Source organism: Herpailurus yagouaroundi, unplaced genomic scaffold, assembly GCF_014898765.1.
Source record: "Herpailurus yagouaroundi ecotype Mexico unplaced genomic scaffold, PumYag 28, whole genome shotgun sequence".
Classification (NCBI taxonomy): Eukaryota; Metazoa; Chordata; class Mammalia; order Carnivora; family Felidae; genus Herpailurus; species Herpailurus yagouaroundi.
This window is the reverse complement of record NW_024412376.1, coordinates 73376926-73395980: the sequence shown is the minus strand read 5'-3', so window position 1 is coordinate 73395980 and position 19055 is coordinate 73376926. Positions and strand designations below refer to the sequence as shown.

At 45.1% G+C, this 19055-nt stretch overlaps 1 protein-coding gene and 1 long non-coding RNA gene across 2 annotated transcripts; one reads left to right on the top strand and one right to left on the bottom strand.

Moving 5' to 3' along the window:
* Positions 1–2298: 2298 nt before the first annotated feature.
* On the bottom strand, positions 2299–4997 carry NEUROG2 (neurogenin 2). The gene is made up of 2 exons (XM_040475789.1): positions 4605–4997; positions 2299–4265 (listed from the first exon to the last, which is right to left on the bottom strand). The coding sequence occupies exon 2, from the start codon at positions 4262–4264 to the stop codon at positions 3446–3448; it is 819 nt and encodes a 272-aa protein (XP_040331723.1). The 5' UTR covers position 4265; positions 4605–4997; the 3' UTR covers positions 2299–3445.
* Positions 4998–5560: 563 nt separating this feature from the next.
* Positions 5561–8592, top strand: LOC121030891 (uncharacterized). The gene is made up of 3 exons (XR_005790458.1): positions 5561–5718; positions 7173–7251; positions 8273–8592. It is a non-coding gene; the product is annotated as an uncharacterized LOC121030891 (long non-coding RNA).
* The last annotated feature ends 10463 nt before the right edge of the window (positions 8593–19055 follow it).

Sequence of the window (19055 nt, the reverse complement as noted above, 5' to 3'; positions counted from 1 at the left end):
AGCCACGTTTCCAAAGAGGAGAGAACCAGGCTTCACACCTCTCAGCCATTAGGTAAACACGCGCAGCTCACGGGCTGGCACGCTGGAAAGATCTAGCAACTCTGCTGGTGCGGGACTGGAGTCGGAAGAACATCGCCTTGGCCTAGTTTGAAACGTATGCCATCAGATAGCTGCCAGAAAAGAATGGCCGCTCGGCGGCCCACGAGCCCTCTCGGTGTAGACAGACCAGCTCTTCATGGTGTGGTCAAAGCGTGGGGAGGAAATGGAGAAACTGGAAGAGCGACTACACTCGCTACTGCAGAAGCAGCGGCTTCAACCGTGTAATTCTCATTCCTGCAGAGGCGAGGAAAGGGCCGTGGGGCCTCAGCCCACGCGCTGTGGAAGTTGCTGTCGGTTGGGGAGGAGAACTTCCAGCGCGAAGTGAGGCAGAAAGAACATCATTCTTAAGCACTAAGAGAGATTGGACGCCATAAAAAAATAATTGCACCAATTTAGTGTAAAATAAGGTCTGCTCTAGACGGGGGAGGGAAAGCCTGAGTGTAGATCACAAATGGTGGATGGAATTTTGGCCATGTGTGACCACTGACGTCTATGGGGACCGACAAGCTCCAGCTAAACGGGTCTCTCTGGTGCCGTGTGGAGGTGGCTGCTAGGCTGAGCAAAGGAGCGGGTCTAGTCTTCGCTGTATTACTCGTACTCAAAGCTGTGATTACTGGACCATCTGACCATGCCTCTCCAAGTAAACAATGAGTGTCACCTGTTTATGGGGTCACCTCACCAACTGAGGAGGTTTCCCCTAGTCTTGGGAGAGTAACTGCACCTGAGAGTTTGCCTCCACAGACCTGTGCCATGAACTGTTTCTTTGGCAAATTTCTGAAGGCAGCATCTTGTAGCAACATAAGCCGCGTCATGATGAGAACAATTATTTGTCACTATCACTGACATTTTAAAACGCCCATACATACTACAATTGTTTTGCTTACAATTGTTTGGCTTCTTAAACATTAGAATTACAAATGTAAATATGAGGTATGGCACTTTTTTCTCATATCAGATCATCAAGAGTGCCTAGGAATAACAGGCCTGAAAATAGAAAGGTATTCCAACAGGTCTCTGTTATGTCCAGCTATGAAAAACAAAGCAAAACCCTGGCTCGGTTCTTCCTTTGATAAAAAATGGAGTCATTAAGATATTAAACACTTAATATTTTCCATATGGATAGACAGGAGGAGTCATTTCATTTAGATATCTCAGGAGAAGTTATTGTTGCTTGAAGCAGAGGACTGGAGGATTTAACCCAAACCAGAAGCAGATATGAAGTTCATGGGCGGTGGGGGAGTTGGGCAGAATGACCATTTCTTTGCCAAGGTGATTTTTTTTAAGCTTGTGTAGTCCAGTGGACACCCTCCCCCCAAGGAAGGGGCTTAAATCTAGAATGGGGTCAACCTTCACTTGGTCATCTTTTTTTTTTTTTTAAATAATTTATTGTCAAATTGGTTTCCATACAACACCCAGTGCCCATCCCACTTGGTCATCTTTGACCCATGGTGCTATTCATTTCTGCTTTGGAGATTGAAGTGCAAGTTATAGAGTTTTGTGCTTTGGAGATTAGGAAACCATTTTTGCTTTCTCTTTGAAGAAGTTTTGGCTATGTAATTATTCTAACAAAAAATGAAAGCTGAGCTATTTCCCTTAGATACAATTTTATCCCAGCTCACTCTGAGTATTTTTTCTCCAGGAGTTTGCTTTTCAAACCAACAAGCTTGTTAAAGCAGCTAATACAAAATCAGCTTCTGATAATGAATTATAAATACAATACAAATGCTAGAACTGGAAGGGGGCCTTCCTTAGAAGTCATTGTCTAATTCCTACAATTTACAGATAATAATTGAGACTCAAAGTGTAGGCACCACATTTTTACACATTCTAAGAAGAAATTTCAACCTCACTATCCCTTTTTAAATCAAGGTTTCTGAACTTTGGAACTTACCGTGATTTAATTATCTTTTAATCCCCACCCCAACCCTTTTTTACTGATCTTGTATGCTCAGAAATTGATTTCTTAAAAATCAAATTCTGGTTGTATGCAGAGCAACACTCTGATGTCAGTGTTAGTGTCTCAAATATGATTCAGCTTCTTATGATTTCTTAGACCTTATGTGTCAGTGAAATTCTACACACAAACACTGATGAAAAATACAAGGACTCTACTCAGTTTGCTATAAGGAGAATTTCACAAACACACAACACATTCTTCTAAAAACCACATAAGCAGGCAAAAGTTACAACACACAGAAATTATGAAAATTATATATTTTATTTATAGTTTAATCACAAGAACAATTTTTTTGTTCAAGATGTAAATACATACTAGAATAAACTCTGTAGAATATACAAAAAATACATACTTTTCCCATGAAAAATTTCTTTATAATAAATAGAAGGGAACACGTGTGTGGCTGATCCTGATAATGCTCCGTGTCTGCTTAGGTTTTCAGTCTGTTGATTTATTTTTAATCTCTTGAAAGACTGGGGGAGTTCCTTCTCCCCTAAAAGGTCGAGATAAATAATGCATGAAGCAATCCTCCCTCCTGATTTTTCCCTTTTCCTCCACATTTTTCCTTTTGATAGAGAGTTCAGCCTAAATTTCCACGCTTGCATTCAATCATTACAAAGCCTACAAATTATACAATGACTTCTAACCTGGCCCTCTAACAAAACAACTTTTTCCCCCTTATAAATCATAAGAGACAGATGGCAAAATGGAGAAGAAAAAGGAAAGAGAAGGACGGGACAATAGGCATTGTGACGAATCTGGGAAACAGAACAAAGTGCACATCAGAGAGGGAAAGTTTGGTTTGACAGGTGAAATTCCCACAGCCCGCAGACAGCAATGGGAATAAAGCAGATGCCAGCCATTGCAAATCTGTGGATAATATTATTACCGGTAAAATCATTCAGATGCTAAGATACATTTCTTTCTACTCGACATTAACATCTCTATGTAGAAGCAAAGGTGAAGAGATCAGAGGAACCAGTTGCATTCCCCCTGGGAGATTCACACGCACTGCGCCGGGTCCCTCTGGTGTTACAGAGAGGGGGAGGAGCGTCAGTCCGCTCTGCAAACTCTTTAGACTGGCCACCTTCTTTGCTTCCCAGCATCTTTTTTAGCCTTAAGAAACACCCCCTCCCCCCCAAACTCTACCCTCCTCTTTGACAATAAGCTCCATCACACCTTCAATAAATTAGAGACCGTCTGACGGAAGGAAACCCTTGGCCAAGGAATGCAGCAAACAACCCAGGAGTCAGAACGGCTACATCTGCCCTGCGAAATGAGATGGTTTCCAGGGCGTGGAAGTGGGGACAGGAGAGGGGTGGGAGGCCTTGGTCCAGGACAGGAAAGGGAACCCACTAAGGCCTGGCGCGGGTAGCAAGGATGGCAGTTCTAGATACAGTCCCTGACTATGGGGAGGTGAGGTGCGTAGCGGTGCTTGTCGGGAGGTGGGGGCTGCCAATAGTCCATGTCAGAACCAGCCGGGCTGGCAGGAGATAAAGTGCAGCTGTAGGGGGAGGTGGAGTTGGAGGACGCCGAGGAGGACGGCGCCGGGCTGTTGGTGCAGCTCCAGGTGGAGGCAGGCGACGGACTGTCTCCGCTGCTGCTCAGGGAGGCGCTAGCGCTTTCCGGACTCAGCAACACGGTCTCGGAAAAGAGCGCCCCCGGCAGGCCTCCGCCGCCACCCCCGCAGTGGTCCGCCAGGCGAAGGGTCTCGGTAAGCGCCCAGATATAATTGTGGGCAAAGCGCAGGGTCTCGATCTTGGTAAGCTTGGCGTCCTCCGGGAACGTGGGGAGTACCTCGCGCAACGCGTCCAGCGCCGCATTGAGGTTGTGCATGCGGTTGCGCTCACGGTTGTTGGCCTTCAGTCTACGGGTCTTCTTGATGCGCTGCACGGTCTCGGCTGTCTTGGCGCCGCGGGAAACGGCCCGCGCCCTGGAGGGGCGCCGCTTGCATTCATGCACCAGACCCAGCAGCCGCGCTGGCCGGCAGCCCTCAGCTCCGGCCGACGGGCCGCCCAGCCCCCCGGGCCCGGCCTCGGCCCCAAGCTGCCGTCGCGCCCCTCCCGACGCGCCCAGCTCCTCCTCTTCCTCCTCGTCGGCGCTGGACGACAGCGGGGTGAGGGCAGCCGAGGCGGGGGAGGCCGAGCCGAGCAGGACCAGCACGTCCTCTTCCTCCTTCAACTCCAAGGTCTCGGATTTGACAAACATCCTACCGGGGAGAGCGGGGAGGAAGAAAGAACCAAACGAGATGTAAATACAGAAGCAGTGGCACGTTCTTGGTGCCAGCGGGAAGTACTCCTGCGCGCACCCACTAGGACTGGTTCGGAAGGGCGGCGCCAAGGAGGAACGTAGTTAGGGAGGAGACCCCGCCAGTCTCCAGCCAACAGGGTCCCGCCCTCGGCTGGTCGACCTCGCGGCTGTGTTCCCGCCCGGAAAGAGACAGCAGCCCCTGGGACAAAGATTCTGTGCCTGCAAAGGGTGCTCTGACGTGGTGGAACAGAGTGCTGGAAACACCCTTCCAAGTTGGAAGACACCGGCGGATACTTACGTAGTTCGCTCCCTCAGTGCGTCTCGGCGAAGCTATTACTTTGGCGTGTGCTGCGATTCTCCGAGCTGCCGGGAGCGCAGCGCTGCGTCCTTCTCTTAGCGTGAAAGCGGCGGATCTGGCGCGGCTCCGCGGGGGACCTCTCCGACTGGCGAGTTTGCCAAGAGCCCCGGAGGCCGCGGCGATCCGCCCGGGTCTCGTGTGTTGTGGTGGTGGTGCGTGTCTGTCTGTCAGTCAGTCCTCGGCCGTGCAGCTCCTGGCACGCGACTCCCGGGCACTCCAGTTAAAGCGAAGCTGCTTGTGGTTCAGTGGCTGCGTGTCTGGCACACGACTCTCCTTAAAACCCCTTATATACCACCAAGAAAACAATCAGATGTGCCCCCAGGGCCCCCACCTCCCCCCCAACCCCTGCCGCCGCCTCCTCCTCCCCCCTGTGCAGGCCCCCCTTCTCCCCCGCTTTTCCCTCCCCCGGCTTATTCTTTTCATTGCATTATCATCATTCATTTCTTTCTCTTTCTTCACCCGCTTCCCCCCTCCCTGGCCCTGCCATCCATCCTCCTCCTCCCATCGCCCCCCGCCTCTCTTTTCCCCCTTTATCTAATCAGCATAAAATGGTTCTAAAGCTCCTGTTGGAGCTCGAGGCTGCGGTCGGAGCGGCTGAAGCCGCGGTGGCAGCTTCAGCTCAAGCTGCGGCTGTTGTCGCCGCCGCTGCCCATTGTGATTGGTGGCTCGCGCTCGGCTGGAGCGTGCCGCTAATTTATTAATGAATGGAGGTCGCGAGGCGCAGCTGGCCAATCAGGGCGCCCCGGACTCCGGGAGGCCTGCGAGCCACGCGCACCGGAGCCCGCTCCCTTTCAGCAGCTCATTAGGGGCCGGGGCGCCGGGGGCCGTTGGGGAGACGGAGGCTACCTCCCCCCGCCCCCGTCCTTGCGGCCGCACCCCACCCCCAGCCCCGGCGCGCGCTCGCTCACCGCACCAGGCGCTGCCCGGCCTCTCAGCTCCCGGACGTTGAGCTCCGAGGAATTAGTTAATGGGGGTCAGAATCTCGGGGAAAGCAGCAACCCTCTGGTGCTACCCGGCGTCTCTTGGCAAAGCCTCTTAGGAGCTGTACCAAACAGTAAATGGTTTTAAAACGCATTCATTTGGTCAAGGGAGGAGTGGGGTGTGGGTGGCGAGTTGTGGGCACATGGTGGGCAAACGTGTTTAGGTTCCAGAGAGAATGGCGTAGAAGGGTGAAGGAAGAGGACGTTGGAAGGTTCATCGAGGCGTCTCCTAGAAGGGGAGATCCAGTGCGGGAGCGGTAGATGGGCTTTTAGAGGATGTGAGGATAAACGCACTCACAGGTTAAAGCTAAAACCCTCCTCATTTTGCCGGTGACAAACGGAGTCTCCGGGAACCGACACAGGTTCTGTCTGTTCGTTTGCTTTGTTTTGTTTGTTTTGTTTTGGGGTTTAACCCCGGTTTACGGCAGAGCCAGACAACAAGGTGGCTTCCTTGCAAGGGTGGCAGCCAGCGGAGTGGGAGGAGCGGCCGACCTGCAGCGCCTGTGAGCGCCTGGGCTGAGCTGACATTTCCGTGACCTCTGCTCCGCGCTGGGGGGCGTTGTAGGGACAAGGGGCCCGTCCTCCCGATACTCGGCGCTTTTCAACGGGAAAATAGAGCCGAGGGCTACTGGACTTCGGAGGGAACTTGTTCTGAATTGCTCGTCGGCCCTCCCTCTCTCCTCCTCCCCCACGCTCACGCCCACCCTCTTGTCGCCTTGACTGACTTTTCTTAGAGACAGAACCAGAGTCCCTAGAAGTGTGTGTGCCGGATGGAGCGTTAGACCGTGCCAGAATAGCTGACAAGAATCCGGACTGCGGTAGATAGGAGAGGAGTCCCTTGAGTTCCCTTTTGCAAATTCAGTTTAAGCAAGGCGTATTTGGAATGGTGGAAGTTGAAAAGTGACAAGAGAGAAAAGATTCTTGTCTGCAGGTCTCTGTGTCACTCAGGTTGTAGGAATTGGAAACAAATTTATTTCAGAGAAGGGCATGATGAAAGCGGTTGTTAGTGTTTTGGCATGGCTTCAATTTGTTTAATGCTTTCTGCATGGAGTAACTGCAGGATTGGAAGGTGCAAAGTAAAGAAAATGAAAATTAGAATCCCGTGAAAGAGACTTTTGCCCACTGCAGCCCTCCAACCTCCAGACTCCCTTCTGTCTTGAAATGATTTGAAAACTGCCTCAATTTTCACTTTGCTCATTGATATTTGTGTTTTGCCTCTCTTCCCCTTGGAAAGAGCAAGTTCCCTACGCTTAAAGCATTATTTCTCCAGATGCCCCCTCAATCTTTTCAGAACAGCTTGATTTCATGTGTTAGCAGTTCAAACATTTATAAAGAAGAGAGACACTTTCAGTCTCCAGAATACAGCATCTGCCTCTCTCACACTTCTTCGGGTCTCTGATTCTGGATCATGAGCCTACAGAATCAGAACTTCATAAAAGAGTTTGATCAAGCAGAAGATAGGTCAGTAGTAAAAGCTACCAGAAGTGCTTTACCATGGTTGCATGTATATCTTAACATTATTTTGCAGGTGATGCTCACCGATACCAAACAAGTGAATACTCTTCACAGTCCCTCTAAAAGAAAGCCTTCAAAGTCATGGCTAGCAGGTAAAGATTGAAGGAACACAGGAACACTGCAGTGGATGCAAGATTTTTGTGTTGAGTGAAACAGAGGATGAGAAGGCTGGGTTCTGAGGAAATGATCAAAGACTGCTAAAAAAGAAATACTGGGATGATGGGAGGAACCACGCACGGAGTGTCAGTCTTTAGATAGATACATCTCATGTAGGAGTTGCCCGCAAAGAATGACAAGCCAATTGGTTAATGTAACAGAAAGCAAAGGAAGCTTTATTTCGGTATCAGTAGAAACGTACCCTTTGGACAGGTTGTTGTAAATTTTTGGTTTGGCTAGAAAGTGCTGGGTTGATACGATAAAATATATTTGGGTGAAGAACAGAATCAGAATCCAGTTAAGAAGAAGCTTAAAGGAAAATCTGGTAAATCTTGTATAACTCTACACAGAGATCCAACTGGGTCTAATGCTTAGTGCTAGTGAAAAAACACACAATGGATTTCTTTAGTTGATTGTTAACAGCATTTGGGTGTCTGACTTCCCAGCTTTTATGTTCTCCCAGGTTTTATGTTTTTATGATGCACCGAAGGGGTGCATGCTTTCTCTTGTCAAAATCCAAACTTTCTACACCATAAGAAGTTAATAATACATATTTAAGTTAATATACATAATTTTACATTTTACATATGTATTACAATATACATAATATTAAGTTAATAATACATAAATATCTGCACATATGTTCTGTGCAGATATTTAGTAAAGATAAAATATCATGAGGGTAAACTGCACATTTCGGATTCCAGAAATTTCCTTCAAAAGGAAAAATTCTGCGGAGAAACTTAAGGTTTCAAACATAGACGTAAATCAGCTTCTAATCTTTATAAATATAAGGATATCATGGAGTTCATAGAATTTTATCTTTTAAAATAAGGGCTTCTTTGGGTGTATGCAGTGGTGTATCTTAGATTACTGTGCAAAGTACAGAGTTTTTAAAAATCACCCTTTATATCATCTTGGAATTCTAAGAATTTTGGTTGTATGTTTGTGTTATAGCTTTCAAGAGAATCGTCACTCAGTAATAGAGCACTTCTGGAAATATTTCCCACTATGAAGAATATTATTTTTAAAAAGAAAAGAAAAGAAACCACTCCAAGAACAGTCTAACAACGCTAGTGAAGTCCAGAAACCAACCATTCACACTCTGTTGCAGAATTCTTTTTTGTTCAGCATTTTGCTCAGTTTTGCTGAAAGAAAGAAATTGTAATTTGTACTCAGATGTGCGAAGACGTGACCGACGCCAAATATCCTTAGCTGGACTCTTCTAGCACTCTTTTAACTTAAATAAATTCAAGAGGCACTTGTGTGGTCTAAAAGATTGTCCAGATGAAACGAGGCTGAAATGTTATGCGAAGGGGGAGGGGAGCGCGTGAATAGCATCAGTGAGGACGGTGACCGAGGGCCGCTCCTGTCCACTGCGTGAACTGTCCTGAAGGGTCAAACTGTTCATCTTCAGCCCTTCTTTCAGAGTGCAATCCTACTTTACGAGAACAAAAGCTCAAAGCAGGCAGTTATCAAGAGATGGGAGCACAATGATTTAAACTCATCCCTAAGCCTTCGAAAGAAAGGGGGTCGAATCGTGTAGCGAGAGAAAAGTGAAGTAAGGGGAGGGGTGAGAGGGTGGAGATCTTTAGAAAGTCTTTGTTGCCTCTAAGAAGCTTGAACTTTGAGGCGACCCAAAAGCCCTAAAGTTTAGGGTAGGTGTTGCTGTGGGGCCATAGGCTACATCCCATCCACACTTCGACCTCACAAGTGGCCAAAGAGGGCAAATGGTCTCCTCCCCAAACTCACGCTGCTGCAGGTGAATGCGGGGTGAGGGTGGGCGGAGAGGCCGCGAGGGAGGGCTCTTTTCCCAGAGTGCAGGAGGAAAAATTTGCCTGCCCAGCGAGCCTGTCCCCCAATTCCCAGTAAACCATCCTGCCTGCAAGGAGAGGGAGCGTCTACACCCTGCTAAAAGGATAGGGTGCCGTGCCTGCCAAAGGGATTTTATAGCCTAATGTCCTAATCCCCCGAGGGAGCGCTCAGAAAGGCGTAAAGATGGAGAGAAAAAAGTTAGCCAATCCTGAAGATCGTTAGTTCTTCACTGGGGGCTGCAAACGCCGTTTCCAGGGCCGGGGAGGCCGGGCTGGAAAAGGTTAGCTTTCCTTGCCGAGGACTCCTCGCGCTGCCAGAGTTCGTTATTTGTGACGACAAGCGCTGGCAGCTAGTGTGAGCTCGGGTATATTGGCGGTCCCCTTCCGGGGGGGAAAAAAAAAGAAAAAACAAAACTGAAATCACGCCCCACTTTCGTCCTGGACCCCTGCATGGAATTCCCAGTCTTCCCCGGCTTTCCCCTCGGATCTTGTCCGGGGAGGACTGGGCATCACCCTCGTACTGGAGAGGTGCAAGCTAGGAGCTTCACCGCGCCAGCGCCCCCGCCCCTCTCTTCCATAAACTGGTAGTCGCGGAGAAATCGACGGGAGGAGATCCAGGGCAGACCATCTCCCCACCCGACCGACCCCACCCTACTCCCTGTCGGAGCCCCATTCCCGAGATCCTCGCTCCAAGCCCGCACAAAGTGCTTTGGTCCCTCAAGCCAAATATTCAGGGAACCCATCTTGACGCACGAGGTCGTCTTGAAGGCGGCGAGATCTGCCCGGCAAGCGAGGGGAGGCTCCCTTTCTTCCGCCCGGACCCTAACCCTGTCCCCATCAGCTCTGGAAAGGCAGTGCCCTACAGGCTTCTCCTCACTCCTTAAACGACCCAAGTGCCCCTTTGCTTTCCCAGGAAGGAAAGAAATCCCTGTTAGAAGATTTTGCCAATCCACGCCAGCTTTCTGATTGTTTTCTTCAGGTAAGAGGAAAAGAACAGCCGGCGCGTGAATGGGGACCTGGGGGCCCACTAGTGAAAGAAGGCTCCCCCACCCTAACCCTCCGTGCCTGCAAAAAGGGACATTGGCTATCCAGGGGAAAGTGCAAGAAAGAGAGCACTAATCGCTGAACCAGGAGACAAACACGATTACCAGCTCCGAGCCTTGAGTCAGAAAGTCTCATAGACTTTAAGATGTTAATCCCCAGCATAATCCTTCCTTTGGCGTGTAGGAATAGTGCAGCCACAAGAGTTGTTTTGTTATTTATATTGGCGTTTAATAAAACTCAGCCAGTGGTGAATGGGCTGCCCACTCTCCAATGGTAATTAATTCCCTATTTCAGTGACCCAATTGTCCTGGGACAGAGCGTTGGGCCCGTCCCGGTGCCCCGGTCCCCCTTTGTGCGGATACACGGCCCTCGTGCTTCAACAGCTATGGAAACTCATTCTTTTGATGTCATTCAAGGAGTTTTCCTTGGGCATCTTCTAAACTTCAAGGACCCTTTTCTTTCTCCGTTTCATGAAAAGCAGTGCGAGCTTGACCACCTCTGTAGAATTTAATGATTTGGTGAAAGGGCCCTTTGGGTTTGTATAAGGAGTTAGACCGAGAGAAAGGAAATTTGGCAGCCTGCTCCCTCGCCCGGACAGTACCGAACCTGGAAAACACAAAACTTATTCAGAGCGATGGATAAAGATCTGAAAGCTGATTTTCCCCTCTGCTTTCCCCACTAAAGAAAAAAACAAACCCCCCCAAACACCGAATTCTCTTCTGGAGATAAGTGCATTTTTCATTGTTGCTGACATAGATTTTTAAAAAGGGTGAGATTGCGCTAAATAAATTCGAATCTTTAGGAGAGAAGTTTCTTTAATCGTATCTTTGGGGAATAGGAGGATCCGTTTACCGCTTTAACTCATTCATTCAATCATCCCTCCTTCCTACGTTCAAAATACATTTAATGAGTACCCTATGTGTGCCAAGCACTGTACCAACCCCTGGGAACAATGCGACGCGCAAGACAGACACGATTTCTACTCCCATAAAGCTTGCATTCAAATAAGTAGGCAAGAAAAGAGAGAGAGAGTTGCAGAAATCAGGAAAACGTGTGTTGTGTGGACGATAAGACAGTGTTATTAGTGTCGAGAGAGCGAGACTACGTTTTCTTTTGAGAGACCCAAAGTATATTTTAGAACCGAAAACATTCGGGGTCGACCCTTGTCGCTGATGTATTCATTCTTTCATTGCCCCCGAGTCTCCTCGAGCGCCTACTGTGTGCCAGGCGCCGTGCAAGGCGCAGAGTACGCACCTCGAGCGAGCGAACCAGACAGCTGCAGCCGGCTCGGTGGTTGGTCACGTCAGTGTGCTAATGCCATCGCTGACACCGCACTCCGCGGAGCGGCGACGGCCGGGTCTCCAGGCCGGGAGGGGGCGGCCGCGGCGCGCCCGGGCAGCGCTCCCTGCACAAGTAGCTCGTCTATGTCTTTATACGCATTTCCAAAAAAACTTCGCAAGTCACAGAAACAATACAGAATTCAACTAAGAAAATACAGAGTGAACCATATGGCCTGGGTGGCTCGAGTCGGCTGCATTTTCCTCCAGACAAAGAAGGGATTGAGAGTTGAAGGAAAGGAGAAAAAAACCAACTTTCCGGCTGATGAAGCTGTTGTCTGGAGGCAATGATCCCAAATCTGAAGGCTTTATTCCGGCTCCGACGGAGACGTGATATGTCATATGATTAGCATCTTTCATATTTACAAGAGTGGTATGGGCTGCCAGTCTTGAGAGAAAGGCCAGAGAAAGAAGGGGGCATATGCTGAAATGGATTTTGCATTTGAAAGAGAGAAAGGAGATCGGATAAATACACTTAAACGAGGATTTCGTTTTACTCCTGTTGAGTTCTAATGGATTGTTGATTGAGATTTTAGGGGCCTGGAACCGAGGTGTCAGCAGTAATTTAAAGAAGGCATTCAGTCCCCCAGCGCCTCTTTTCTCCGTTTCCCCCTCCCACCCCTCCCACCGTCTCTCATTTACGCCTTCAAGCAGTACCGGGACGGAGAAGGCTTTTAAAACAAAACACAAAACAAGATCTCACGCGAGGGCGATATCCGCGGGAACGCGAGCGGCTGCTGGGTTTGGAAGAGGCGCCCCCTACCGCCGGCCGCACCCCCGGGGTCAGGCTCCCTTCCGGTCACACCTAGAGTTAAGCGCAGAGGGTCCAGGGGAGCTGGGCGCGCGGCGAGGTCCTGGCGCCCCCTGGCGGGACCACGGGCGGACTACGGCGGGGCCCGGGGTCCGCCGGCTGCAAACAGGACTTTGAGCTGTCCGTCACTTCGCAGTTCCTCCGGTGGTACCCTCTGGTGCCTTCACCTGGACTTGTTTTACAAATGCATGGCACCCGGCCACTTCTAAGCATCAGACTCAAAAGCGTCCGTAGTGTGTGTGCGCCTCGGGGCCGAAGTAAACATACAAGGCACCTCCCCCAGCGATTCTGATGGCGGCCAAGTTTGAGAACAAGGGGGCCTAGGCCCCAAGACTTTTGTTTTGAGGATTCCTCTATTCACCAGCTAGAAGTGACGCCAAGATGCAGTAGACTAAGGAAAAGGCCTGAATTCCAGACTGTTGAAAGGACTTCATATGCACTTATTGAGCATACACTATATCTGTATATTATATAAAGGGTGTAGATGAATGTTTCTCCTGACACACAAAGAGCCACTTTCCAGACTCCTTCTCAGATTGCTTGCCGTTCCCCTAGTATATGTTTTTCTCTTCCAAATTGATATTCGATACACATTTTAGCTGGATATCATGTATGTTGGGAGAGGGGGCTATGAGGCACACAGTGCCAATTGCCTTAAGCTTCATCCCTTGGATTCAGAGGCTCAAATTCCAATTTCTGCTACCCATTTTCATTTCTTCCCCACTAGAATGTATTTGTCTTTAACTTTGTCAGGCAAATTGGGCTTTCCCAATTGTCAAAGATAACTTAAGGACTTACAATTTTAGCACTTCGCCTGTGATTTTTTTAAGTTTGACCATATTTACCAATGTAGAGTCTAATAATAAGTTATAGTATTACCACAATAACAAAATGTCGTGCAAACTTTCAAATATTTTTGGCAGATATTTCACCTTTAAAATCATGATGTAATTCTTAGTATGACTCCAGTTTGTAGACAATATGTATACTTGAAAGATTGCAGGGACATAAAAACACATACATCCTGGAAAGAAAAATATTCATCGTGCTTTTTTTTTTTTTTTTTTTTTTTTGGCCATTGGGTAGTGGTAATTGAAATTTTCTTCTTTGTGTTTGCCAGGTAAACTTGGGGACATCTATAATCAGAAATTATTATTTAAAAGCTAATGACCTTCTGGGGTTCACCTTTGTCTTTTGTAGTGTTTGTCAAAGATTGGGGGTAAATTTCAGATCAGAGATGCCTGAACTGGGGTGAGTTAGATCATAGAACTCCTTCACGGTTAAAATTAAGGATCACACAGATGGATCGATTGATCCATCTTTGGTTGATTGTTATTGATTGATATTGGCTTCTGTAACTTGAAACCAACATTTAAAACTTGCTCTTGAACCACAGTGTAAACATTGTTGTATAGGAAACATTCAGTGCTAATTTCAATATTTTTGTAAAACACAATTCTTGGGGTTGGATAGGGAAAGGAAATCTCCTTGATGCTATTGTTTTCTATATTCTGGGTAAATCACATATAATTTTCCCAAAGAGATGAGATCTCATCACAGATAGTGTTTTGATGGGTATCTAAAGAAAGATTTTTTAACCATGTATCAAAGTAGTATATCCCCCTTTTAAATGGCACTTGTTAACAGAAAATTCTTTGTGTCTAATCTTCCTTAAATGTACTTCTTCTTGACCTGTTCTTAGTAGTGATTAAAAACTTTCCTCCTCTTACATTCTGTGCTTGAAAATACGGCATTTAAAACTTCTATTTAAAAAACAGTCAGGATCCAGAAATTGTTTAATTCTGAATTTTGCTTTCTGATGCTATTAGGGCTTTGGCTTTATTGACAGAAGCCATCTTTACCCTGAAGGAGACTATTGTGGGTTTCTATTTAACTTTGCATTTTTATAGCACCAATCATCACACTGAAACTATGTTGTGTTATTGTCTGTGTATGAGGCAGCAGGACTGAGAATAAGAGAAAGGAAAGGATTTGCCAGAGGATAATGGCATTCTTCTCAGCAAATTCTCTTTTTCTCCAAGGTTTTTTTTATTTTTGAGGATTTGAGAGTTCACTTTCTCTTGGTGAAAGGAAAAGAATAATTTCACAATATTAAGCAGAAAAATCAAGAGATATTTTCTAAAGTTTTTTTATGGTAAATGTCTGTTAAGAAATTTCTGAAAAAGAAAACTTTTTTAAATTTCCCAGCTGCACTGGATCTAATATGCCCCTAAAAATTGGAGGAAAATACAGTTTATTTTTTGCATGAATCTGATCACCTTTTATCCTTATACTTCAAATTATTTGGCCTACATTGGATTTGAGATCAACAGTTTCTCAGAAAACAAGTCATTTGAAGGCTTAAAGGAAGTTGTTTTATGACGAAGTGCATTGTTCCTGAGAATAAATTGCTGGCTGCTCCCGAAAAATCACATGGTATTTGGTTTTCTCTCTGAATATTCCTTTGGCACCGTGTCTCACAAAATAGGCATAAACAGTGCTTACCTACCCCCATGGTGATGCTTGGAAACAATTCTTTTGTTCAAAATAAGCTAACCAAGGAGTAGTGTCTTATTAAAATACAGTAAAACCTTGGTTTGTCATCATAAGTCGTTCAGGAAACACGCTTGTAATCCGAAGCACTTGTGTATCGAAGTGACTTTCCCCATAAGAAATAATGGAAACTCAGATAATTCATTCCACAACCCAAAAATATTCATATAAAAATGATTACAATACTGTAATATAATACCAAATAATTTTTAAAATGCAAAATATAAAGAAAAATAAACAAATTAACCTGTACTTATCTTTGAAAACCTTTGTGGCTGGTGTGAAGGAGACAGAGAGAGAAGGGTTATTGTGTAGGACGACTTTCACTATCACTAATGGAATCACTGCTATCTTTTGGCTCAGTGGAATCTTTTTCTTTTTGTGCAGCTTTAACAAGGAACCTATCCAAGGACATTTGCTTTTGCCTCCTGTTGAGGATTTTGCCGAAATGTGACATTGCATTGTCATTAAACAGATTCACCACTCACACTGCTACAGCCTTATTCTGGTGGTGCTTTTTTTATACAAAATTTTGCACTGTTTCCCACATTTTACACATCTCCCTAATCGCATTTGAAGGGAGGGGTTCCTCTGCTTTTTTCTCCTTCTCTGCAGAAAAGACACAGATGTAGACTTCTTATAAAATCTTGCAATTTCGACCACTCACATACCTTGTTCATACTTTTTGATGATTTCCTTCTTAACTTCCACCATAATCATCTCCTTCTTACTGCCTTTCTTTTCACCTTTTTTCTACATGGGGGCCATTGTATATGCTAACACGGATGTTGAGTACAGTATTAATAAACGCTTGTCATATACTATATTTAATGTAACTGGCAATAAGGCAGCAGAGGAAAGGGTCTATATCTATAGGCAGCCTGACCCAGAATGAAGCAAAGCATTCCTAAGCTTCCTCTTGTATGGAAAACAAAGGACTGTCCATAGGTGCTTTGAAGTGATAAAAAATACACTAGTGCCAATTGTGGGCACCTTCCAGTGTTCTGAAAATGTTAACTGATTTCTGCCAAACACCTCAGTCTGAGACTGAGCATCCGAGCAGGGGAGATCACCCACAATGTAGCAGTGAGAGAGAGAGAGAGAGAGAGAGAGAGAACCACTGGCTCAGTTGTGATCATGTGACATTTGTCACCACTTACTACTTGTATGGCAAGACAGCACTGGTTTATCAAGTTAAAACTGATTAGAAATGTTGGCTCGTCTTGTGGAACACCCGTGGAACAAGTTACTTGCAATCTAAGGTTTTACTGTAACAGGTTTTTCCTTCCCTCTTAACTGAAAAGCTCAAAGTGCTTTTTCTTCTTCTCATAAAATAGAAATAAAAGCAAGTAAGACATACAGATTTTTTAAATAATAAATACAACAAATTAAATAAAATATATGCACACAGTCTAATAAGAAGTCAGTAATACATTTCTTGGTTCCAAGCATTTGGCCAAGAAAGGATACCTAGGTGATTTCAATCATAATTTGGCAACTGAAATTCTAACTTAATATTTATGGAGAAGTAAATCTGTAACTAGAGAACACAGAGTAAATTTAATCATTGTAGAAAGTCAAGTCAAAATTTAGGTTAACACAGCATTCACAGAGATGAGGACCATCACTTTTTCTTCTTGTTTCTTTTCATTAAGCAATATTGATTACATAATATGTAGTTGATAGATGTATCAAGGCTGTGTCAGATCAACATCAGTGATCTTGATAAAACTTTTTTTTTTAAGTTTATTTGTTTATCTTGAGAGAGAGAGAGAGAGAGTGCAAGCAAGCATGACTGGGGAGGGGCACAGAGAGGGGGAGAGAAAGAATCCCAAGCAGGCTCTGCACTGTCAATGGAGAGCCCCACATGGGGTTTGATCTCACAAACTGGGAGATCACGACCTGAGCAGGAATCAAGAGTCAGATGCGTAACCAAATGAGACATCCAGATGCCCCAAAACTGTGTTCTAAAGGAATGATTTCTTGGGCAGTTTTTTCTCCACTTAATCTTTCCCCATATTTTTTGGTTGTAGTGAACAGCCAGGGAAGACCGTGTTTTCGGGCTGATACCTGATGAAAACTGAGAAAATAGAAACTACTTCTTTTTTTTGTTAATTTATTTTTTCAAGTTTATTTTTATTTATTTTGAAAGAGGGAGAGCAAGTTGGGGAGGGGCAGAAAGAGAGGGACACATAATCCCAAGCAGGCTCTGCGCTGACAGTGCAGAGCCCAATGTAGGACTTGAACTCGTGAACTGTGAAATCATGACCTGAGCCAAAATCAAGAGTTGGACCCTTAACCGACTGAGTCACTCAGTCGCCTCTATTTATTTATTTTGAGGGAGAGAGCACAAGAGAGTGGGAGAGGGGCAGAGAGAGAGAGAGAGAGAGAGAGAGAGAGAGAATCCCAAGCAGGCTTCATGCTGTCAGCACAGGGCTTAATGCCACAAACCGTGAAATCATGACTTGAGCTAAAATCAAGAGTCTAACACTTAACCAACTGAGCCACCTGGGTGCTCTATTTTTTTTTAAGTTTATTTATTTATTTTCAGAGAGAGAGACACACACACACACACCAAGGTCACATATTAATTAAAGGTCAGGATCCCGGTCACAGACTAGATCTGTCACACTGTATGCCCAGGCTTGAGAACTCCAAGCCTATGCCCTTCCCTTGAGAAATGCAAAGAAATATTTGAAACAATGACTGAAATTTCCCCCCAAATTAATGCCAAACACCAAATCACAAATCCAGGAACCTCAGAGAGTACCTAGCAGGATAAATGCCCCATTCCCACCACTCCTCCCCCCACCTCCTGCTAAAAATCACCTAGGCTTTATCATTTTCAAATTGCAGAAAATCAAAGATGAAGAAAAAATACCAAAAGAAGCTGGGTTGGGGCAGGAAGGAATACCTTACCTGTAGAGGGGCAAAGATAAGAATTACAGTTGACTTCTCCTCAGAAACCATGTAAGCAAGAAGACAGTAGAGTGAAATGTTTAGTGTTGAGACAAAAATAAAAATAAAAATAAACAAACAAAAAATACCACTCACCTAAAATTCTGTATCCTGAGAAATTATCCTTCAAAAGTGAAGGTGAAATAAAGGCTTACTCAGGAATACAAATATTGAGGGCATTTTTTGGCTAGTAAATCTGCCTTATCAGAAATGTTAAAAAAAAGTTCTTTTGATGGGAATGCAAGCTGGTGCAGCCACTCTGGAAAACAGTATAGAGGTTCCTCAAAAACTGAAAATAGAATTACCCTATGACCCAGAAATTGCACTACTAGGCATTTATACATGGGATACAGGTGTGCTGTTTTGAAGGGACACATGCACCCCCATGTTTATAGCAGCATTATCAACAATACCAAAGTATGGAAAGAGCCCAAATGTCTATCGATGGATGAATAGATAAAGAAGATGTGATACACACACACACACACACACACACACACACACACACACACACATATACACACACAATGGAGTATTAGTAATCAAAAAGAATGAAATATTGCCATTTGCAACTACGTGAATGGAACTGGAGGATATTATGCTAAGTGAAATTAGTCAGTCAGAGAAAGACAAAAATCATATGACTTAATTCATATGAGGACATTAAGAGACAAAACAGATGAACATAAGGGAAGGGAAAAATATAAAAACAGGGAGGGGGACAAAACAGAAGAGACTCTTAAATATGGAGAACAAACAGGGTTGCTGGAAAGGTTGTGGGGGGGGGGGGTGGGCTAAATGGGTAAGAGGCACTAAGGAATCTACTCCTGAAATCATTGTAGCACTATATGCTAACTAATTTGGAGGTAAATTTTAAAAAATAAAAAATTAAATTAAAAAAAAAGTTCTTTTGAGAGAAGGATAATGATATAGTTCAGAAATTCAGATCTATATAGAAGAAGAACACCAAGTAAAGAATAGGTGAGGGTAAAATGAAACCCTTTATTATTCTTATTTTTAATTGACCTAACAGAAAACAATTTGTTCAAACTAATAATAACAACAGTGTATTGAGTTATGTATACTTATGTGTATATGCTTATGTCTGCTTACATATAAGTGAAATGAATAAAAGCAAAGATACAAGGAACAGGAAAAAAGGAATTAGGTTTATTTTGTTATTATAAGGTACTCATGCTACCTGTGAGGTGGTATAATGTTAT